This window comes from Cynocephalus volans, chromosome 1 (assembly GCF_027409185.1).
Source record: "Cynocephalus volans isolate mCynVol1 chromosome 1, mCynVol1.pri, whole genome shotgun sequence".
Classification (NCBI taxonomy): domain Eukaryota; kingdom Metazoa; phylum Chordata; class Mammalia; order Dermoptera; family Cynocephalidae; genus Cynocephalus; species Cynocephalus volans.
Window position 1 is genome coordinate 266,328,259 of NC_084460.1, and position 25,837 is coordinate 266,354,095.

General features: G+C 32.9%; 1 protein-coding gene across 5 annotated transcripts in view; it reads right to left on the reverse strand.

The window, feature by feature from the left end:
• Positions 1-25,837, reverse strand: part of HYCC2 (hyccin PI4KA lipid kinase complex subunit 2) — a 70,689-nt gene that overhangs the window by 31,186 nt on the left and 13,666 nt on the right. For 4 of the 5 annotated variants that reach the window (XM_063094647.1, XM_063094654.1, XM_063094659.1 and 1 more), the window contains 5 exons: positions 16,313-16,408; positions 10,506-10,591; positions 9,707-9,808; positions 4,103-4,282; positions 134-214 (listed from right to left, as the gene is read on the reverse strand). In XM_063094647.1, coding sequence (XP_062950717.1) covers positions 134-214; positions 4,103-4,282; positions 9,707-9,808; positions 10,506-10,556 — 414 coding nt within the window. In that variant the 5' untranslated portion in view covers positions 10,557-10,591; positions 16,313-16,408. Of the gene's footprint in view, positions 1-133; positions 215-4,102; positions 4,283-8,926; positions 8,983-9,706; positions 9,809-10,505; positions 10,592-16,312; positions 16,409-25,837 lie in introns of those variants that run through there. The other variant, XM_063094664.1, reaches the window with a different exon arrangement.

Sequence of the window (25,837 nt, forward strand, 5' to 3'; positions counted from 1 at the left end):
GCCCTCAAACATCTACTTTTAAGAAGCAAATCAGTAAAGATGTTTCAGAAATATTTATCTCTGGTAAGAAATTGACTTTTTATCTCTTACTCAATATAATTTTAATCAATTCCATCTTTCCAATGTTACTTACTTCGTGGTATATTGAAGGCTTGGATAAGGAAGGGATAGTGAAAGACAGAACTTTATTGTTTCCATCTTTATCAGCAATCTCCTATAGTCAAAAAAACATACAAAAATGAATAATCACAGGTCTATATAGTAAGAAATAACTTTCTTAATTTAAAGAATATATCATTGGCAATTGAGGAAGATTTTTAGAAAAAGTAACATATAAAGATTACACAGTACTAGAATATCTTTTCTAACTTATTAGCATATTTGTACACTTTGGTAGTACAGTTATAAACTATAGAGAGATATTGAGCGAAATAACATACCAAATCAAATACAACATGGCAGCAAAGATAAGAAGCAGGCACACAATCAATTTTCATGTTAAATTTATACACAGGACAGGGAGATTATAAGTGATAAAACCTTTTAGTAGAAACATGGCTGAGCTAAACAGATTACAATTAAAGGTCATAGCCAAGAGATCTACACTTACTCAAACAAGAAAAACACATTGTTCTAACATAGAATGCTTTTTTTCCAGCTTTACTGAGGTATAATTGACAAATAAAAATTATATATATTTATGGTACAAAATGTGAAGTTTTGATATATGTATATATTGTGAAATGATTACCAAAATCAAGCTAATTAACATATCCAACTCCTCACATAGTTAATCTTTTTTTTTTTAATGATGAGAACATTTAAGAATGAATCTTGACTAAAAGAAACTCTCACAATCATTCAGCAATAAACTAATGGCCTGAAATAAGCCATATTTTAATATAATTAATATTAGTCGAGGTAATTAAAACCAAATTCATATTTAGGTAATTTATACTAAGCTGTAAGAAAATTCTTACAGTGATTTTAAAAGCATTTTATCTCTTCACAAAAAAGGACAAAGGTGTCCTTTCTTTCTCTAGTTTCTGGCACTGCCAATCGTCCTCAGGTATCAACAAATATCTGCCCACAAACAGCAGTAATCAGAGGAGTGAAATGCTGCTGTACCATTCCTTTTCCCCACTGCCTTATTTTTGTCTGTTTCTCTTACAACTCATATTAGTATACAACAGTGGCATAAAATCCATAGACAGAAGATTGTCCTTAGAAGACCTAGGTCAGAGGTTGAGTAGGTGCATGCCATAAAAGGAAGATACAACAAAACAACCAAAAAAAAAAAAAAAACCAAAAGAACTTCCCTATAGGGCTCATCTCTGATTATGTCATAGGAGAGTACCAATTATATGTGAACAATGGCTATACCTCTAAGTTTGGCAGGAAAGTAGGTTTTAAAAGTCCCTTGAGAAGTCATTTAACTTCTTTGTAGTCAAACTAGTTACCACCACATCTGGGCCACTGTGCTTCAAGAAAGTCTATGCTAAGATGAATGACTCTGATTTAAATTAGACAAAAACATCTTAATTTTCATTCCTAAATTTCAGATTAAGCCAAATATTTTAAATTTATCTTTGTATTTGTGAAGAACAGTGGGCTGAAATTTGTTTAAGCTGAGGGCAATATAAAACTCCCCCTGGGGCTGTTTAAGGCAAAGAAGTGCTGGAGAGGGAAAGAGGAAAATGAGAAATGAGTATATAGAGGAAACCCAGTGTGTAAGAAAAACTGAGAACCACAGAGAAGAGAAACCAAAAATATCAAGGGAATTAAAAGAAGTCAGAGCCTGAGATTGCATTTCTGAAATATAACTGGTCCATTTTTTATAGTACACTATTTTTGAGATGTCAAAAGATAATTAAACCATAGCACTAACAAGTACTGCCAATAACTTGTCAAACATTCTGCTTTGCAAAATCTAGAACATTAAACTCTATTAAATCAAACATATACTAAGTGCTTGTGATAAGCACTGTGGGAAAACAGAGTGATAAATAAAACAATTTCCTGCTTTAAAAGAAAAAACAATCAGGCAAGTTGGCCAAGTACAGAATTTCATTCCTAGAACAGCTTTTCATTTTTAAAAACCCCACTTTTAATTATGATAATAATAAAGATAAACATTTATTAAACATCTTAGGAAACATGCTGAATTATGCAAATTATTTTTAATCCTACTAGCAATGTTTTTTCTGTTTTACAGATGAGGCAACTGAAGTCAAAATATTAAGTAACTTGCCCAAATTTAAAATAGCCAGTAAGTGGCAAAACATGGTTTTGAACTGAATACAAGAGATTCTAAAGCCCATGCTCTTTCCTTGAGACTTCTAGTGATGGAAAGGTTTTCTAATGATTTTTTAAGTGATAATACTTAGAGTGCGCACTGGTAGAAAAGAATAGTTATTTATTGTGTGACTCAATTTTCCTGTACTTTATTACCTCTCAATGATAAAACAGAACTTTATTATATAAAGTATTTGTTTACAATGCATACTAAATGCATAGAATACAAGACTTCAAAGGGCAGAAATTTCAATGTCCTAAACTAGGCATCATGAGGAAAAAAACAGAGTAATAATGTTTAAGATCCACAAAATTTAGAATGAAGAGCTTCATGAACAGTGTAGCATCAAATATATATTATCAAATAATTATTAATAAATGTACAAATTGCTATATCACATTTTTATGATCAAACTACACTTTGCATTGGGAATTTATATAAGCAAGCTCCAAATCCTAAAGCTAAATAAAAGCAGAAGTTTTATGCTGGTGGTTTCACAATCAATACCCTCTCAGTGACTCCAAGATATATTCATAAAATTCATGATTCTTTATTGATGAGTTCAAGTAACCATCCAATTCTGTACAGAGACACTTGAGGGTGGAACTATGATGCTGTGCTACTTTGTTCCCTTGCTTTGCACAAGAAAAGGGACCTTACTGCCCAAATCTTCAGAAGGGTCCTATATAAATGTTCCTATGTTCCCAAACTCTCCTCCACCTTTTCATCTTGCTTCCTATAGTCCTCATAACATTTAAGTTCTTTCCTTTCTAGAGTATGCTCTTTCCATCTTGCAAAATTAATCAAGTCTCCATCTTCATCTCTGTCATCTCAGAAGCATTAGTGGTTTCTTTTCTCCCTTTAGTTTCCACTGTGTTCTTACTCAGATTTTAAAAATCCTAATATGCCATAACAGTGTATTTGGACCTTTTCCCCTTAACAGATATCCTCCCCTGAGAGAAACAGAAATCCCACGTCCACTTCCCCTACTCTTCTCAATTATATATGTAGCTTTCAAAATATAAGGAATGGTGACTAAATCAAACTTACAATACCACGGTCTCTTTGCATATCACCACCAGATTTATCTTCCCACTACATAATGTAATTCTTCTGTTCAAAACCCTCTAATTGCTTTCCAAATGCCTATTAAAGAAAACCTAAAATCTTCACTTTAAAAACTCTCTAAAACTGACACTTAGTCTTTTCCAGTTTGTATATATGTGAGTATTCTGTGCTTCAAACAAAATTACTTTCTATTTCCAGAACAAGACTGACTTTCCTGCCTCTTTGCTTATGCTCATTTGATTATTTCTTCCTGAAATCTCTCCTACTCCTAATCTCAACCTATCAAAACTATACCTCTTCATAAGGGACAGCTTAGATGTCATCTTCTTAATAAAGCTTGCCATGGTAACTCAGCATCTGAGTTTGTCTGAAATTTTATTTAGTCATCTGTAAACATGTCTTCTCTAACAGAGCAGAAGTTCCTTAAAAGTAGGTTCCACATCTAATTCTTTGTATTTTCGGTGTCCAACTCAAAGCCTTACACAGAAAGGATCCATAAATATTGGTCAAATAAAATAATTTGAAGAAATAAATCACAAAATATTAATAATGCTATCAATTATAAAGTTTTACCTACTTTATAAAAAATACATCAATACTTACCTCAGTACTCAACTTAATTAGCTCAAATTATTCAGTAGACATTTCAATTTATTTTTCTCTAAACATTCCTTAAGTATCATTTCAGAGGACTTTAAATAATACTTAAAGTTTCCCAAACTATCATTTTCAACTTACCAAATTGTAAATTCCTAACAGAAGTGCTTCAATGCAACCATTACTCTGTCTGTCCCGACTAACTGTAAGCCGTAAATAAACCCACATCAACTCTGGCAAGAACTGCAGTGTGAACCTCTTAAGTCGAACTTCAGAGCTACGATAGAGCTCAAACAGCTGGTGGCAGACAGGCTCCAGAAGCTAAAAGGAAAATAAAGTGCACTAGTTATTTCCATTCTTTTGGCTGTACCTGTATTTTTTAAAAGGCATATATAACTGAGTAATATTTTTAAAATAAATTCTTAGGGCTAGCTGGTTAGCTCAGTTGGTTAGAGTGTGGTGTTGATAACACCAAGGTCCAGGGTTCGATTCCTGCACTGGCCAGATGCCAAAAAAAAAAAATCTCAATATTAATTTCTCCATATTTTAAATTAATGCAACCAAAATTTTTAATCTCTATTCGTGCATGCAAAGAGAGATCACATATTAAACTGATGAATCTACTATCAGAAGTGCTTTGTGCCCATATAATATCAACATACCTCTCGATATACTGCACTGCTAAATTTATTAGATAATTAATTAGTCTTTTAGCCAAGTTACTACATTTGTATTTGGTGAATTTCCCTTTCTGTTCTTACCAGCTCTTACCACCCTCCATTTTAAAAAGTTTCCATTGGAATAAAATACAATGATTTCAAATAGTCTTGTTGGAAATAAACTTTAAATCTCAACTGAGACTATGATTTAAACAAATTATGATTTTAAACAAATTACAGAGTGAAGGATTTTGTAATACATAATATTTGGGCATCTAAAATTCGAGCTAATGTTTTAAATACATATAAGTGAAACAAACAAAGTACTTCTATGTCTTAAAACTGACTCAAATTCCATTAATTATACTTATTTGAAAGATTATGAAAAAGAAGAAAGTATATAGAAATAGCTTTTTCAATGTTTAATAGGCTAATTTTTCATATGATATCACATAACATGACTTATGAGGAACTTCATGACCTTGAAAACTGAAGAAAATAAGCAGTTAAAATAAACTTCTCCACTTTTCCCTAAATGTGTTTTTGCTGGAAAATTGCACACTAAACAAAACTGGCTATGAGTTTAAAGTGCGTATAAAACACTGACAAGAAACCATAAAATAAATTTTAAATTAAAATTTAACATTAGCTCTTTAAAAAAATGATTTCAGTAATATCATATGCATACCTCTATTCTGAATGAATAAAACAATGCACGTACATTTAGAAATCTGTTTGAATGTAGTTATTTATGTCTGTAATAATCTAACACTCTAGAACAGTCACTATTCTATATACATCTATCATCATCTAACACACTAGAATGAAGTCACTGCTTTTACAATTGTAAAATTAAAAGTCAAATCTATGTTGAAGTATAGTTAATATATTTAGATAAGTGAAGCTTAGCTCTTGAAGACAACTCCAAAGCTTAAAAAATTTACACAAACACATAACCTAACCTAGTAAATTCTAAGCTTTTTATGTGAAATCACTGTGAGAGCACAGTTAAAAATATTGCAACTCTCCCCTTACAATGAAGTCTAGAACAGTCAGACAATATGTTAGTGGTGGAGGACAACACTAAATTCAGGTCTTCTGACATCAAGTTGATGTTTCTTCTCCACCACATTTCTTATAGTAGAAGAGAGATATACAAATAGTATATTCCATGTAGTACCAATAATGAACAAGTAATAAGTTTCTGAAATAGTAAATTGCTGGCATCTTTCTTAAATACTGACAGCAAGATTCAGGTTTTTTTTGGAATTAAAGATTGTTGCTCTCATAAATTTATTAAAAATATATACTTATGTTTCAAATTCATTCTCCCCTTTAGTAAAATATTCTCCAAAGATTGCCTTCTCTAAATTTTATGGGCCATGGTGCAACTACAATGAGTTTCTGTTTTAAAGACCCTTACTCACTCTCCTTCTTTAGTAGCAAGAGGTACACCGGCATGTAGGACACTATATTTTAATTATACACAGTGTATGATGGAGTTTGGATGTGTTGTACCCTGCAAAACTCATGTGGAAATTTGATCCCCAATGTGGCAGTGTTGGAAACTGATTGAGTCACTGGGGTGGATCCCTCATGAATGGATTAATGTTCTCCCTGGGAGATGGGGGAGTAATGAGTGAGTTCTTGCTCTATTAGTTCCTGCGAGAGCTTGTTGTTTATAGGGCCCTGGCACCTCCTCTCTCTCTCTCTCTTGCTTCGTCTCGCCATGTGATCTGCTTGTAGCCACCCCCACGTTCCGCCATGAGTAGCAGCAGCCTGAGGCCCACGCCAGATGCAACTGTCCCGGAATCGTAAGCCAAATAAACCTCTTTTCCTTATAAGTTACCCAGTCTCAGGTATTCTGTTATAGCAACACAAAACGGACTAAAACAGTGTATAAATACAAAGTTACCAAAATTATCACTTTTTTTTTTAGGGGGGGGGTAGATGCTGGTCATCCGGCAACTTTTAATCAGATACCACTCCAAAATCAGACTGTTAAAAACTTGCCAATGCTATCTGTTAAATCCTTTTATTCAAAGCAAATGTATCATGCCACCACGTTCTCAAATTCTCAGTATAATGAATGACTCTGACCTACCCTAAATGGAACTATCCCCCACATCAAAAGAATTAAAAATCATTATTCTCAGGATAAAAAAAGCTTAAGAATGACTGACACCTTTCCCAAATTTAGGAAACACTGTTTTGACATGATCATTACTAAGAGACGTGCTATCAGATGAACACACTGAAAGAATTTTGGGTGAAATAATGCAGACTGAAGCCTAACTTGAATGGGCTGAAGAAAAAATGTGAGGTGAAGAAATTGAGACAAGTAGACAGAGGCTATAAATAAGCAAGACTTTATGAAGTTCACTGTGAATAGGGACAGAGAAATGGGGTAGAAAAAATAGGAGGCAAGGTCAAAGAAGGTTTCTAAAAAGTGGAATATGGTTGTTTACCATATTCTATTCAGCAGGGAAAGAAAAAAAAATCAGTGATGGAGCAAAGGGCATAATTGCAGGAGCAGAATCCTTGAGGGTGGCTATAGAAGATAAGATTCAAGCCTAAGTAGAAGAGGCCTTTGATACAACCTGAAACAGTTCGCCCACTGAATAGCAGAAAAGGCAAGAGAATGTGGCTTGCTGGTAGAGTGGTAGATTTGAATGGGAAAATAAAAGAGCTCCAATTGTTTTCTTCTTTTTTAATTACTTAGAAAGCAGGCTGAAAATGAAGAGGAATGAGGGTAAGAGTATGAAGAGAAGGTGTAGCATGAACAGTGGGGTATACCAAGGAGGTGAAGTAAGACTGCAAGGCTACATATTACGCAACACATTTGAGATTTTCAGTACTGCATTTAAAGCAAAGAAAGTCAACAACACTGTGTTTTCTCCAGACATGTTCAGCTGCTTCATGTACATGCATGAAGTAAACGGATGGATGGGTTTTATCTAGTGTTCAGATTTTGCCCAAAGAATGTGAACTAAGGGAATGATAGGCAAAGGAGCCATGAATGTTTGCAAGTGAATGACAGTAATGATAAACCATGAAAATTTAGCTAGGATAAGAGAGAATTTAGCTAGGAAAAAAAGAGAAGGGAGACATTGAGGAGAAGAGGAAAGGCATTCAAATCAAGCAAAAGTGATAGGGTTAATGGATTGGAGGTCTCCTTGAAGTGGAAGAACTGCTAGAGTGACTAAGGAATCTGGAAGAAAGAAAAGGAGAAAAATAAAGCAATATGTTGGTCTAGAGAATAAAACTGAAGCTGTAACACAGGTTAGCTATGACATATAATATTAAAGTTCTAGGAAATAGAAGTTCTTAAGAAATTTTATGATCTTAAAAGAAAAATTATAAGATCGCCATAAGTTTCAATTCATATTAAATATGACATATGACAAATTTATGAAATAATTTCTTAAATAAATAACACATTGGATTATGTTTCAGAGTACAACAAAAGCAGAACTAAAAGGTCCTTTCTTCTATGACTAAAGTCCAGAATTGTTTTGAGATTCTATAGAACTTATCATTCTGTTTTTGTGAAGTCTGAACATATGGTTAGAACCTTAAAACCTGACAAGAAAAGGATGGAAACCCAGGCCTGCTCCAGCAACTGGCTGATTATAATGAATGATGGGTCTTGATCTTGGCACTCTCAAGTTGTAATTTTCCACTTCTAGTCATGACCCCAAGGTCTCATACATTGATGTTACGAAGCATGACAATATGAACTAATGAGAACAACTTTTTTTAATATCATACCTTCCAAAGTTTTTTTAAAAGATACTTTTTATATACTTGTTAGTCTTAATGAAAATGACAGTATTTTAGAATCTCATCTAATCAATATTTATTACATGTTCATTATGTACATAATAAAATACTAGATTCTAGGGAAGTTACAAATACATGACCACTGCCCATGAAGAGCTTACATTCTAAAGAGAAAGCATAAAACAAATTTTAATAAGCAAAGCTTAAATGTTAAGTCAGCGCAAAACAAGAAATAGGGAATACATACATTCGTTATTTAAATAGAGAATTCTGAAAACTCCTAACCAAGAAGGATATGCATATATGTACATTACCCATACCTAAAGTTATAAAACATTCAGAAATACACCGCAAGAGAAAAAGAAGCAAATGAATCCTGCAATTGAGCAACAGATGCAAGTCTAACTGACAGCCAATCCAAATTTAGAAGACAGGAAAGAAAGAGGTCAATAAGCAAGCTTTTAGTGGTAGGATGAAAATGAAGATGCACTTTAAGTTAAGCTGCTGTTTAGGAGATGATTACCTGAACTTCTTCAAACTCACTCCAGAACACAGCAGAGGCACTCTTGGAGGCTGTATCTAGGAAGATAAGAAGCTACTTTCCTGTGTGTTCCTTTCATTTTCATTTAAAAGCACAATATGAATCAAGTGGTACTAAAATTGTATGTCATACTATCGTGTTAATAGAAAGAAAATGTGTGTATTTTGCTCAAGTTAACATTTAGATTTAATAACTGCCTTTTTTCCCTTCTATTACAAGGCTGAATAATAAGAAACTCTTAAAAAGTTTACTGATCTTGATTGACTAAACTAAAATGTGCTTCTTCTGATCATTTTCAGGATAGATTTACTAGCAGCATTATTTTGTGTTATAAGTTTGATTTCACTGATTAGAGTGATTATACATAGCTCTACATTATCAATAAAATAACTGTAAACAATAACAAAAATAAATAAAGGTGGGTCAATATACAGTTAAAATTTGACTTCCAGAGCAGGAAATGTTCCAGAACAGAAAACAGAAAAGTTTCAAATTGAATAAATAATCCATTGAGATTATGGTCACTCAAATCAAGAATCAAAACATACTGCCCTCAACAGGAAAAAATTTGACCAAAACATTTTAAAATTTGAAAAGGGAAGGAATGGGGAAAGCCAAAGCAACTATCAGAATGAAAAACAGAAGAAGATAATTTTCTAGATCCACAAATAAGGATAGAAAACTACAACCCTTACATTTATGTTTTAGTACACATATTTCATTTTACTATGTGAAAATTATTTTTCTTATGAACTCTCCTACCTCATTATTCAAATCTTGGATAACTTTATAGAGGGCTGGCACTAGTGTTTTTTTCCGATGTAAAGTTGCTGCATAACTGGTGATCTGAGTGTCAGGTAATGCCTAAAAGAAAGCACCAAAGGAGAAGAGAAGTGAACTTGATATCTGGAAAGTCAGAAACTGTATTACACATTAGTGTATCTTGAAAAGATTTATCATAGTCAAGTAAGAAAAGTAAAAATAATTAATAGAAGAAATAACCAGGAGAGTAAATAACACAAATTAAGTGGGGATGTTATATGATATAATTCTACTAACTACTCAACCATAAAAAATATTAAAAAATCACAAATTATACCAAGATTTGCTAAAATGGACCACCTTAAACTAATCTAAAAAAATTGTAAGATATATATCAATTCTTGCACTTATGTTTTAACAAAATTTCCATAGTATTCACAGATTATATAGTTTTCAGTCAAAACTATTTGATTTTTAATTACAAAACACATGACACAAATCCTATTTTTGTGCCTTATTAAAGCTCAGAGGCTTTTCTCTTTCACTGAATATATTTTAAAATTTAAATATCCCCTCATCAATTCTAACAACTATTTTCATTTTTACATAGTACCTTCCAGCCTTTATTCACATTAGGGCCTTTTTTAAAAACTGAAATCATAGAAACATGTTATTTTGTGTTTTGCCATTTTTATCTCATATTATGTTTATAAAGATTTCTCCATAGAACATATATTTGCTCTTTGAATTGCTGACATATAGAATCATATAATACATTCTTATCCCCAATCCAGTTTACCTTGAATTCTGATAACCATTCTTCCACAACACCACGTTCAGATCCCAGCATCTTTTTTTTTTTTTTACCTTCTATTCCTCTTTTATCTTTAAAAGAAAAAATAAATAAATAAACCACTGAACCTGAGAATAGTGTTACTTACAGAAACTACCAAAGGTAAATGTTTGCCTTTACTAAAGGAAAAACTCACCTAGTATATATTTTAGATAAGGAGACCTGCTTTTAGTTTGTAGCACAATTAAAATAAAGTTTATCAGAAATAAGTTCTTTTTTAATAATACATTTGAAACCTGTTATCCTAATGCTTTCCTATTTTCCCCAGCAACCATACTTCAAAGTAGCAAACACAAGTGTCCTGAGCCAAATCAAACTGCACATTATCCACAACACTGCACAGTCTATGCCTGGAGCTCTTACCAAATATACAACCAGAATAAGTTATACATCATAGAAAAGAAAAATGTGACATTATTAATGATAAAGCTAGATAAGCTAGAAAGCAAGAGTCATATATTCAGCAAACTGACCATAAACATATATGCACTTGCTATGGCCTGAATGTCTGCCCTCTTCAAAGCTCATGTGGGAGCTTGATCTGCAATGTAGCAGTGTTGAAAGGTGGAGCCTTTAAAAGGTGATTAGATCGTGAGAACTATACTCTCATGAAATGGACTAATCATGGAGTAATGCGTTAACAGTTTAACGGGTTATCATTAGTGTGGACTGGTGGCTTTATAAGGACAGCAAGTGAGTATGTGAAAATGTTTTTCTCCTCCTTGTCATGTGACACCCTATGTCAGTACAGGGCTCTGTAGAGAGTTTCCATCAAGAAGACCCTCACCTGGGCCGGCCCCGTGGCTCACTCGGGAGAGTGCGGTGCTGGTAGCGCCGAGGCCGCGGGTTCGGATCCCATATAGGGATGGCCGGTGCGCTCACTGGCTGAGCATGGTGCCGAGAGTTGCGATCCCCTTACCGATCAAAAAAAAAAGAAGACCCTCACCTGATGTCCCTCCTGGACCTTGAACTTCCCACCCTCCAAACCTGTAAAAATAAACCTCTTTTCTTTAAACATTACCCAGGTTCAGGTATTTTGTTATAAGCAACAAAAAAATGGACTAATACAGCTGTATACAAAATAAAGCCTTTGAAGAAGCTAGATTCATAAACTTTCTAAATTGGAAAAATGTCCGAGTAGAAAAAGTGAGCTGTACAATAGCATGTAAACTATAATTCCACTTAAAAATGATATAAAATGTGAAAAAAGCCTGGAAGCAAATATATACTAAACCATTAAGCATTTACCTTTGAGGAAAGGATTATGGAGGATATTCTAATTATAAAATTTTGAATTATTAAAGAAAAAAGCATGTATTATTTTTGAAGTGAAAAAGACAATTAAAGTATGGGTTTTATTTTCTCCCTACTTTAAGGCTCAAAAGGTAAGAACAAGAAAAAATAAAGAACTTAGCAGGATGGAGGAACTATCGTCAAAACAACTTAAGTGAAAGTTCCTTAATTAAAAAGACAATATTTTCTGAGAGTGTGTCAACTACAATTATCAATAATTAAAAAAAATTTTTTTCTACAAAGAACATAAACTTCCTTTAAAATCTAAAAGGAACCCAAACATTATTTTAAAAAAGAAACACATATCTTTTAAATCTGATACATACTGTATCAGAATCCCTATCTGATATAGGGTCCAGAATATATATTTTGAAAAAGGTCCCTGAGTAATTTTGATGACTATCCTCCAGTTAAAAAAAAAAAAAAGTATCACATCCAGGCTAAATTTATTAATTTAATTTGCTATTTGATCTCTCCTATAACCACGAATTTGGCCATCAAATGTTTACAATTTCTACCAATACCATTGTAAAAATGACTAAAAGTTAAAAATATCTTTAAATAGAGAAATATAGTGCTGTTAATTATAATCATAATATCATTATATTTCCTCAATTCTATACTACTAATTTTAAAACAGTACTTTATTAACTACTTAAAGGAGAAAATATGAAACGATCCTTTATTAAAAAGAAAAAACGTTTAACTAAAGGACAAGCGTATAAGCTTGTGCATATAATCACATACCACTTCTTAAAAATTAGCTTTTGTGTTTCTGGCCACCTTTGGTCTTTGTACCTGTCACTTGGCATGCCCTCCCAGCTCTCTGTATATAGCTAAATTAGACTCAATTCAAATGTCACCTCCTCAGAGAAGCCTTTCCTGTCTGCTGTACTTGAATTCGTTCTCCTTACTTCCTGCTCCCTCCAACCCCTCCATCACTCGGCCTATTTCCTTTATATCATTTAACACAATCTGTGAGTATCTTGCTTATTTGTTTATTATCTATCTTTTCTGTATCCCAAGTGCTGAGCACACAGCAGGCACTTAAACATCTGTTGATTTAACGACTTGTGCTCATGAACAAGGCCCTAAATAAATTAGCAGTGACAAAACCTATCAAGTACACTGTCCCAGATGTTTTCTACATTTTATCTGATTTAATGAGAGGCCGTAGAATCTAATGGTTAAGAGTAGTTCTCAACTCTTTTTTTTTTGTCTCAGAACCCTTTCATTAAAAAAGTTTATTAATTCATTCAAAAATAAGCCCATTACATGTTAACATAAATTGCATTTTTAAATGCAAATGATACTCTTCCTAAATAAAAACAAATTTAGTAAGAATACCATTGTTTTACAGTTTTTTTTTTTCACAAATCTTATAATTGTTCTGTATTCAATCTGTTGCTGAAAAACTTCACTGTATATTCATGAGAGAATGACAGTGAAAAAGGCAAATTCTGTCTTAATATTAACATGAAAAATAGTTTGGACCCACAGATCCCCTTAAAGGATCTCTGGATCACACTTTGATCATGGATTCTGAAGCCAGATTGCCTAAGGTTAAGCTATGTTTAAACCCTCTCACTCCCTTACTAGTTATATTCAAACCCTGTGCCTCACTTCTCTCATTTCGAAACTGGAGATAATAACGGTACCTACTTCATGTAGTTTTTATATACGGTGAAGAGTTTTTATCACAACGTAAACATTACTTAAGTGTTTTCTGTAAATAATCAATCTTCATTATATTATATACTATGAAGTAGCTTCTGTTATTCTCATCTAATAGATAATAAAATTAAAGTGTAAAGAGGTTGAGTGACCTATTCAAGGTAATAGATTTTAAGTGGCAGAACTCAGATTTGAATTTAAAACCTATGGATGAAAAAGGCACTATGTAATCTGGCCCCTATCTTATGGCTCATACTACTCTTGCTACAGCTTTCTATGTTCTGGCCATACCCTCCTTTCAGTTTCTCTATGGCTTCACATACACCTTAATCCCAGGACATCTGTGCAGTCTGTTTCAGCCTAGAATGCTGTTTTGTTTCTGCTATTTAAATAGCTGGCTCCTTCCGATCCTGTAAGTCTCAGCAGCCCTTTCCCGACATCTTTATCTCAACAGCAGTCCTTTCTCCATTCTCCAGTATCTTCCATCCTAATACAAGGTTTACTTCCTTCCTAAAACTTTGGATTTTGTCACTTGTTTATTAGAACTCATTACTTATCAATTGTCTATCTCCCTTATAGGAATAGTCCTTATAGAAGTTCCATGAGAACAAGGTCCATTTCTGTATTACTCACCACTATGCATTCAAAACTACCAAGGATTCTAGGTGTCTGGACATAAGACAGGCAAATGTATATCTGTTGAATCAATAAACCACACTGCTTATATGTCCTTGGGCAAATCACTTAAACCCTTTGGGTTTCAGTTTCCTACAACGATAAATTACATTCTAATTCTAAAATCCTAAAAATATATCTTAGTGTCTTCATTTGTACACTTAGTACTGGTTACAAAGAAATTTTGTAAACATATATTTCCTGACTAGACTCAGTATCTTTTAGTTATCTAGACGGAGTTATAGAACATAGCTATAAATATATTATAAGCTTTCTATCTAACCAGACAATATAGAATTCTGGAGATCACTTCTTCCACTGTATTTTAGTGCCTGGTATATAAAAACCTTATCTCAAGCTGGCCATTTAGCTCGGCTGGTTAGTGCATGGTGTTATAACACCAAGGTCAAGGGTTCAGATCCCCATACCAGCCAGCTGCCCCCCACCAAAAAACAAAACAAAAACCAGAAAAACTATATTTCAAAGCAATAACTCAAGCTGATATTCCAGCACAGCTCAATTCAGGCCCATACTGCCTCAATTCCAGAGTATATAACAAAGCAAAGAGGATACAACAGAAAATTATCTTTTCGATGACTATAGTAATGCAACTTTTATTAGCAAGCCATAACTATAACATAATTAACAAAATAATAAACTGCTGGAACACGACCTGCAGAAGGTCAAGAACTACTCACCAGAAAGCAAACTCACAGTATTTGTCGAAGTACAATAAGCTCTCCATTACCTACATGGTTAGAAGTTGTGCCTTAGCTGACAGTCAGCATACATCTTTTTCAAGAATTGTCCATTTACACAGAATCGGAATATATGAGGCAGTACTGCTCAACGGTTAAAGTGTATGGGTTCAGGCTCTAGCCTGTCTAACTTTGAATTCCAGCTCCATGACTACAAGGTATGTGTCCTTGGGAAAGTTACTTAACTAAGCTGTGGCCTCTAATTCCTCATCTATAAAATGGGGATCGTATAAGAACATATGACAAACATTTATTTTAGAACATTTAATAAATTAACACATATAAGGTCTTAGAACAGTGACTGGCACAATGTAAGTCCTCAAGGGATGCTGGCTACTACTTTTATTATAAGAATAATATCCATAAAATTATTTAATTTTTTGTGGGGGTTATTTTGGGGGGTGGGGGTGGGGGTTGCCCAGTACAGGGACTGAACCCTGGATCTTGGTGTTACCAGCACCACAACTGAGCTAACTGGCCAGCCCTGAATTATTTAATTTTTTGGACAATTTAGGAGGCATTCTTACTCTGGATGTAAAGTACAAAGATTATTCATCCATTTTTTTCATCTAATATTTATTGAACATCAATTACATGGTAGGTACTTAGTAAGATGCTAAGGATACAATACTGAACAAAAATATGATAAGTACTCTCAAGGGTTTCTAGTGGATCAAAATTACTGGATAGACAAAGCTAAACAATTATCAGGGCAATATATGAGATACCCAGTAATGGTTTTGCAACTGCAAATTTTCAAACTTGGTCAACAACTTTGAAGACATTGCAAGGTATAAATCTGAAATTTAAGAATTTCAGACATGCTGTTATTATTAAAATATCAAATTCTCTAAGGAAAAACCTAAAGCTGCACTGCCTAATACAGTAGCTACTAGCCATATATGGCTATTTAAATTGAAACTAATTAAAATAAAATAAAATTTAAAGATTAAATTCCTTAGTTGCTCTAGCCACATTTCAGGTGTCCAGCAGCTATATGTGGCTAGATTCTCCCATGTTGGACAGCACAGATATAGAACATAACCATTATCTCAGAAGGCCTATTGGACAGCACTGATCTAAATGTGGCCAGATAATGCAATTATGCCGAGTAAATTCAATAATGCAATAAATGTAAAGTTTAGGTATCAGAAAGTTTTTAAAAACACAACTATTAAAAGGTAAACACTTTCAAAAATAGAACTCCAAGGCAATAATTAAGATGCGATTATTTCAGACAAAATTCCTTAATAAATAGAAGCTATCCACCAAAGAACACCAAAACCACTAACATATCTAGCTATACAGGAAATTTATTCTTTATTCTTTAAAATGTTAAAGTCTTGATTTTACCTGTTTTAAGATCAGTTTTCTAAGGGAGGAGGTGGCACGGGAATGCAACAGAGTTCAAGTATGGAATTCATCTGTTGAGAGTTAAATGTTTTCCAACTATAAAAAATAAAAATGAAAAGCTGAAATATTGAGGTAATACTCTAAAGAATATGTTACAAAGAAGAAAGAACTGTTTTGATAAGACATTTATAACATAGCTTATCTAATTTTTAAAAATAATTATGGATCCAAAACATTTCTGTAATAAGTACACACTTGTGTATCTTTATCAAACCAAATAAAAGATATTACTTTGGAGACAGAAAGTCAGAATTGTAATTTCAAATTTGCCACTAATTATCTGTAAAACCTTAAGTAGGTTACTTAAATTATCTGAAGCCTCACTTGAATAATCTATAAAATTAAGTCCTTTCAGACAAAAACCCCAAGACTCTAACTTTTGAAACATGTTACACTGATTTCTTTCTCTCACACACACAGACACAATCATTTTTTTTAAAAAATCCTCATTAAAATTTTAGTATGCAGTTCAAAATCAAGCTTAAAGAATAAGTATCAAAGGCAAAATCACTTTGGATGAGTTTTACATAACTGAAAAATTTGTCATTTTTTAAAAAAGAACACAGAAAATACTATTACTTGAATTTTTGGTACAAAAACATTTCAAAGGTTCTTTGGCCAGAGATAATCATTTCCAATTTGCTGAAAATAGACATTTTTCTTAGAAAGTAATAACTATTTTCATGTATTTGCTAACCACATTATGCTCTACCTCTTTGATTCAAAACTACATCACAATTTTAAAATCTAAACCACTAAAAGAAATTAACATTTCAAAATATGTTCATTAACAAAATGTACTTTTTAAACACAAAGATTACTGCAATAAATTCTCTTGGACTTAAATTACTTTAGCATTGCAATGCATCCTGAGGATGTGTCAGGACCCCCTACTCCAGCCATAGCAGCTGACTCTTACATACTGGCCTTTCACATAAGATTGTTATTTTATATGAAGGTTTTGCAGTGGGAGAAAAACTTGAAAAGGACTAACAGAATATCTCTGGAAAGATGCACAAGAGACTGGTAATGCTTTGGGAGGGGACACTTGATGTCAAGGAGACAGTGTAGGAATGAGACTCAGACCATCTTTTTGTACTTGGGAATTCTGAACCACCAAGACAATTGCCAGATTTTGAAGCCTGTAGACGGGCAGACTGAGAGCTATGAGAGTAAACTCAAAATTTTATATATATGTGTGCATATGTGTGTGTGTATATAAAACAAGTTACAGGAAAAAATGTAATATTTAACTAATCTAAAAGCAGGGCTAAGGAAAGAGACATTCACTAGGCTCTCAATTTAAAAAAACAAAAAACAAACAAAAACACATGGCATATGACAGGAAAACTGAGTTTTATTAAACTTTTTCACAACCCTAAAACAGCTCAATCCCTGACTGGTTGGAGGTAATTAGCCACTTATCCATTTCCACAACAGAAAAATGAGAACCCTATTGAAAACATAACACTGTCTAAAGTCTCTGTGGTTCTTTTATACATATACAAAGTCTGCCACACAACAAAAAATTACTAAATATGCAAATGGACCCCAAAATATGATTAATAATTAAGAGAAAACTATACAAGAGAATCTAGTAATATACAAATGATCCAAATAATGGAGTTTACAAAAGAACAATTACTTAAAGACAATTATTTATAATATTTCTAACATATTAAAGAAAACAGAGGGGAAAATGGACAAAACTGAAAAAAAGACGGAGTATTTCACTAATGAATTAGGATATATAAAAATAATTAAATGGGCATTCTAGAACCAAAAAAAACAACACATGAAATTAAGAACTCAATATATTGGTCTTATAGCAAACTGAATTAGTGAACTAGAAGACAAGTCATTAAAAAAAACCCTAAACTGAAGCATACAGAGAAAAAAGAGTAGAAGATAGGAGAAAGGAAAGGCAGGGGGAAGGCGAAAGGAGGAGGAGAGGTTTAAGAGAAATGTAGGTAGGATATGCTCAAAATATCTAATATACATATAACAGAAGTCCCAGACAAGAGGAGAAAGAGATAAAAGCAACATTCAAAGAAAGAATAACTGAGAGCTTTCCAAAATTGACAAAAGAAATCAATCCAGAGATTCAAGATGCTCTGCCAACTCCAAGCAGGATGTATTAAAAGAAAACTATACCTAGGACATCATAAACAAACTACAGAAGGAAGAGAGGGAGGGAGGGAAAAATCATACAAATCATAAAAGCAGCCATGGGATGGGGGGAAAAGTTGGCCTTCAAAAAAAAATGAGACTGACAGATTTCTCAACAGAAACAATAGAAGCCAGAACATAACAGAATGGCATTGTTAAAAGGCCAAAAAGAAAATAACTGCCAATCTAGAATACTATATTCAGCAAAAATATCCTTCAAAAATTATGGAGAAATAAAAATGTTTGCAAACAAACAAAAAAACTGAAGAAATTTCTAACCAGTAAGTGTGTACTAAAAAAAAATTAAAGGGAGTTATTCAGGCAGAAGGAAATTATCCTACATCATAAACATGAGAACACAGAAGGAATAAACAATATCAAAAGGGTAAATAAATATATAAGGAAATAAGTTAACAGTAATTGTTTAAAAAATAACTGAAATGCCTTGTAAAGTTTAAATGAACTAAGACTTTAGCAGTTACGTGATGGTGGTAACAGTAATGATTTATATTCTATTATAATAAGGAACGTTGTAATTTTTAAGATAACCATTAAAACAAAATTTTACATATATTTTATATACATACACGTGTGTGTATATAAAACAAGTTAGAAGAGAAAAATGTAATATTGAACTAATCTAAAAGCAGGCAAGAAAGAATAAAAAGCAAAAAAAAAAAAAAAAACCCAGATGGACCAAATAGCAAACAACAGTAAGATTATACATATAAATCCAACTATACCAGTAATTACATTACAGTGTATGAACGAAATATTTCAAGTAAAAGGCTAAGTTTATCAGATCGTATTAAACAAATAAAGAAACATAGTACTTAAAAGAGACACATTTTAAATATGTACACAGAAAGATTAAAAGTAGAGTATGGGAAAAATATACATACCATGCAACACTAACCCAAAGAAAACTGATGGACTCTGCTAATTTCAGGTTTAGAATCGGAAAGATTTAGAATTTAAGGCAAGAATCATTATTATAGAAAAACGGAACATAACATAATGATGAAGGGATCAATTCAACAGGAAGATATCACAATCATGAACCTGTATGTACCCAATAACATCAAAATATATGAAGCAAAAATTTGCAGAATTAAAAGGCAAAACAAAGTCATAATCATAGAGACCTTAACAAACCTCTCTCAGCAGCTGATAGAAAAAGCAATAAAAACTCGGTAAGATCTGAACAGTGTGATTAAACAACTTGACTTAAATGACCAATACAGAACATTGTGTCAACAACAAAATTCACATTCTTTTCAAGGGTGCATAGAACACTTATCAAAACTGATCACAAACTGGGCCATAAACCTCAATACACTGAAAAAAAAAGATGATACCATTTAGAGTATGTTTTCTAACCACAACAAAAGTACACTAGAAATCATTAACAAAAACAACAATAATAAATAAAAATCTAGAAAAACACCAACTGCCTGGAAATTTAAAATTACATTTCTAAATAACCTATGGGTCAAAGGAGAAATCAAACAGAAATTTGAACATATGTTGAACTGAATACTAATGAAGATATAACATATCAAAACTTATGGGATGCAACTACAGCCTTACTTGGATATATGACAACAGTCCTTCCTTTGCATGTGCAAAGCAAAGACATAGTTCCTATATGCATGAGTTTCAGTTAACCAGTACCTTGCAAAAGCTAAGACTGCCTTATTAGCAAAGAAGAAAGGCTGAAAAGAAATCAATGGTTCAAGCTTCTATCTCAAGAAACTATACAGGATAGCAAATGAATGAAAGAGAAAACAAGCACATAATAGAGAAAAATAAAGAAAGCCAAAAGTTGGTTCTCGGAAAAGATTAATAAAATTAATAACCCCCTAGCAATACTGATTAAGGAAAAAGAGAAAACACAAATTACTACAGAATTTTAGACATCAAAAAGGGAACATGATAAATTTTATGTCAATAAATGTGACAGTATAAAATGGACACACTTCTTGAAAAATACAAATTATCAATGCTTAAAGAAACAGAATATTAAATAGCCCCAAAACTATTTAAAAAATGGAATCCATTATTAAAAATATTTCCATAAAAAAAATCTCAACACCTGCACTTTTATAAGTGAATATTTCCAATTAAGGAAGAAGAAATAACATCAGGTTTATACAAAGTTTCCAGAGAATAGAAAACAGAAGACTTCCTAACTTTTTAAAGAACCAAGGGCTGGCTGCTTAGCTCAGTTGGTTAGAGTATAGCCTTATAACACCAAGGTCATGGGTTTGGATCCATGTACTGGTCGGCTGCAAAAAAAAAAAAAAAAAAAAGAACAAGGGCAACCATGATGCCCCAAACTGACATGAATACATGAATATTACAAGGAAGGAAAATCATAGACTAATCTCTCTCATGAACGCAGATGCAGAAATATCAATGTATCAACAAATAAAATCTGGCACTGTATATAAAAAGAACTTATAATATATTAAGAAAAGTATTCCAGGCATTTAGCAGTAGTTTAGGAGAAAAATCATATGATCATCCAAATAGTTATAGAAAAATCTTGTGACAAAATTTAATACCCCTTCATGATAAAAAACATATAGGAAAATTCGTAAAGAATATCCATAAAAAACCTACCTATATAACAAGCATCACAGTCAAAAGTAAAATATTGAAAATTTGTCCTCTGAGACTGAAAACAAGACAGAGATGACCACTATCACCACTTTTATTCAACATTGTACTGGAGGGCCTAGCTAGTATGGTAAGGCAAGAAAAACAAAAAGAACAAGGACTGAAAAGAAAAAACTGTCATTATTCACAGATGATATGATTATGCAATTAGAAAATCAAAAATTCTACAGACTAATTATTAGAATTAATAAGTTAATTTATCTAGGTTTCTGGATATAGTATAAGGTTAATATACTCATATAAAAATCAATTGTATTTCTATAAACCAGCCACAAATTTTTAAAATTACAACTTACAACAGCATTAAAAAACAAAACAAACAAACAAACAAAATGAGGAATAAATCTAACAATACATGTGCAAGACCTCTACAATGAAAAGTAGAAAACATTTTGAGAGGAATTAAAGAAAGTCTACATAAATGGAAGGATATACCATTTTCATGGGTTTGGAAGACATATAGGAAAGACATCAATTCTCCCCCAATTAATTTCTAGTTTCAAAGCAATATTAATCAAAATCCCACTCCCCCCCTGCCCTTTTAAAGAGAAATTGACAAACTGGTTCTAAAATCTCTATGGAAATGCAGAGACCAATGCAATCTTGAAAAACAACAAAAATTGGAGAAGTTATAAAGCTTAAAACATTAAGAGCTGTTATAAAACTATAGTAATTAAAACTGTACAGCTATAGTAATTGAAACTCACCAATGAAAAATAGAGTTTAGAAACAGTCACACACAAATAGGCAACATTTATGACAAAGGCAACATTGCAGTACAACGGGGGAAAGACAGTCTTTTAAACAAAAGATGCTGGGTCAACTGGATATCCTTGCAGAAAACAATGCATCATGATCCCTAACCTTACCCAATTCACAAAAGTAAATTCCAAACGGAGTGCAGATCTAAATGTGAAAAGTCAGGAAAAAAAACATAGCAAAACACCTTCATGTAGTTGAAGTAGGCAAACATTTCTTAAGCAAACACAAAAGCACTAACCATAACAAAAAAATAAATTGTACTATATTAAATCTGTCATCAAAAGACAGATTAGAAGAGTAAAAAGGCAAGCCAAAGACTAAAGATATCACCAATACATGCAGACGCCTTATACCAAGGGAGAAGAGATCTGTGATTGCTTGGGCTGGAAGCAGGAACGCTGTGAGGTCCTGGCACGAAGACCAGCCTAAAACTGAGGTTGGACCAGAACCACAGAGAACAATCCTATTCTCAATCATGATCCTAGTACTGGAGAAGGAGGAAAAGTGTGAGGAGAGAAAGGTCTTCCACTTCTGGCCAAGATAGAGTGACAGGAATTGAATTTATCTTCTTGCCTGAAATAATTTTAAAAAATGGAAAACATATATGAAACACAGGTTTTCAAGACACTGGACACAGAAAATGAAGAACAATAAAGTTGCCCCAACTTCCTTCTGTAAGAGTTTCCTGCGGTATAGGAAGGGAATACAGGCAGACCTGGCAGACTCCCTGAGTTAAGGAGGCAGAGCTGAGAGTCCAGGTAAACCAAGGTGTTAGAGGATAGGCTAATGGAAAGAAGAAAGCAGCAAAAGAAAGAACTCTGATCTGCAGAGCATCCCCCTTTAGTAGTCAGACGAAGACTGATCAGCATACTGTATGTGTGAGGAAACCACCAGAAGCCAAGGAAAGAAACACCAAAAGGATTAGAGGTAGCAGTGTCCAGAACTTACACAGGGCCAGAAATAGTGCCTCTTCTTACCAATCAGACTGAGGATTAAGTAAAGTACATAGAAGGGTCCTTCCTAAGTAATGGAGAATAAACAGCCCAACATTGAGCACAGATCCAGTACTGCCTAATAAATCCTAAAATCAAAACCTAAAAGGATCAAACTGTTTTCAGATAATTTAACTGCATCCCAGAGCAGAGCTCAAAAATATTTATAGGAATACGAAAATATCCAGAACACCAAAAGGCAAAATTCATAGTATCAGCCATCCAAAAAAAAAAATTACCAGGAATGGAAAGAATCAAGAAAACAAGACCCATAATGAAGAGAAAAATCAATCAAAACTGATCCAAAATTGGCACGGATGTTAGAATTAGCAGACAAAAATATTAAAACAGTAATTACAATGTTCAAACATTAAGTCATAGAAGATGTTAAAAAAAAACCACCTAAATTGAACTTTTAGAGATGAAAACTATGTTTGAGATGAAAAATACACTGGATGGGAATAACATTAGACATTGCAGAAAAAAGATTGGTGAATCTGAAAACATGGCAACAAATATTAGTCAAAATGAAACACAGAGGAGAATTCAAACAACCAGCGCTTTGTCAATGTCATGTCCACCTTTTGCAAGAAAGGCTTCAATGCCAACTCTTAAATCCTTTGTAATCCTAGCTTTCTTTAATAATGCCACCTAGCCCAGTGGGGGGAAAAGATTTACAGCAAGAAGATCTGTCCCCAAACGCTAACAATCAAAATCAGTTAGTTTCACCTACAGAATTACGGAAAGGTAAACTACCTTTCAGTCCACTGGTTTTCACCCTGGAATTTTCTCCACCTCTCAGAGAAATGAAAGAAATATGGCTGTGGGTCCCATTAACATGTACATATAACTTTTCTTCTTTTATCTACAAACAATACTAACACTGTACAACCAGACATTAACACAAAGGACTAACTAAACTTCAAAAACATTTCACTGCTATCAATAACTGATTGCATTTTATGTCTAGCACAGCACTTCTAATTCCTTTCGTTTTAGACTACAAATGAGGAAGGACTACATAGTTTTAACCTAAAAAACATCTAAGATAAGGAACTAATAATATAAGACACCACTTCCTCTTACTTAATCAACTAAAAGCACAAGATTAATTAGAGAGAAAATATTATCCAAACCTTAGCAAGGTAAGATAGAATCTCTCTGGATTACTGTGATGATTAAATGAGAGTGACTGGTAAACTGCCTGTCTCGTAGCTATCAGTTCTTTTCCAATTAATTGTCAAGAAGATATGTTCAAGTACAAAAAACAACAACACATGTATAAGCCAAAAATCTGGCCTTTCACTTCTTCATAAAATTTTCTAAAAAAAGTCTCAGAACAAACTCAAAAACCAGAAGTTTTTACCTCCAATCACCTTAAAATAAGACCAAGAGGAAAGTAAATTCTGCGATATACTGCACTTATGTTTAATTTAAAATCATTATCTGAAATGATTTAATAAATTTATGTTGGCTGACTTTTCCATCAACCAAGTCATTGAGCCAAATGAAGTAATAGGAAGGTAAGGGAGGGAATCAGAAACAGAGTTTAAGAAGTGAAAAAGGTTCATTAAACCTGGGCAATGGGAGGCATGATAACATACCTGAAATTGCATGTGATGTATTCATATAAATATGCATTTTTCTTTTTTATCTTTTTTTTTTTTTGTCTTTTTTTTTCGTGACCGGCACTCAGCCAATTTTTCTACAGCCATCACTTTTATCTCATCTCAGTGGGCTTATAAAAGATTAAGAAATATTGCTCCAGGAAAATCAGATGACAGATTGCTAGAGAACCCAAGAAACAAACAAAAAATCATAAGAGGTAATTCGTTCACAAGAGGGCTTATGATTCTTATAAAATAGGAAAAATACTATAATTTTTTTTGCAATTTAAAAATGGAATTTGTTTGCATGATCATAATTGTATATGGACTATACATAAGTGTTTGTGAGAGGTTGTATTTCATTCACTATATGTCTTAATTTTCTAAATTTAGAAGCTACAAGTGTTTTGCAAAAAATAAATGCCCTAAATTACAAGGTACAGATAAAGTTAAACTAACAGAGAAATCCCCTTTATTACACATTTGAAGAGCTTAATCGGTAATGGCAACATGACTGACTGTAATCATGGACATAAAAGCAGTCGGCCAATAAAATAAGTGACAATATTTTCACTGAAGTGACAAAACCATATTAAAATTTAAATCACTTTCAGTTTTATTTTTGTTTTGCATTAAGCATTTGTTCTACCTCTTATTAATGTAGATCATTTAACAGTGCTTCTCTTTGTTTTACCAAACTTAGAATAGAGTCACAAGTTTTTTAATGGAACACAAACTGTAAAAGAGTTATAAGTCTTTTGGAATTAAGTCCATAATGCCATGCTGATTATAACTAATTCTCACGTATAAACAAAAAACCTTTGAGAGATTTCTCTTGCGTAATTAATGTTTTGTTTGTACTCATTTATTCTTTTCACAGGTCTTTATTATTAAAGGCCACTCTTCAAACAGTGTTAGTCAATATCATGTACTTATGAATTAAAATTATATTACTAAAGATTTAAATACAAAATATTAATTTTCTTACCACTCTAAAATAAATTTTAATGTTTTTTCCTTTCTAGGTTGTGATAGATTGTTTACAGTGAGAGCCCCCAATGTATCCATGCCCTTGTAGTCCCTTCCATATTGGCTCTGTGATAGGCTACATGACTTATTTTATTCAATGGGACATTAGCACGAATAATACAAAGGTTTGAAAAGTGTTTGCATACTGGAGCCCTTTTTCTTGCTGCTTTTAATGTGAAAAAGCCAGAGTTAGTCTGATGAAGAAATGTAGGCCCCTAAATTTG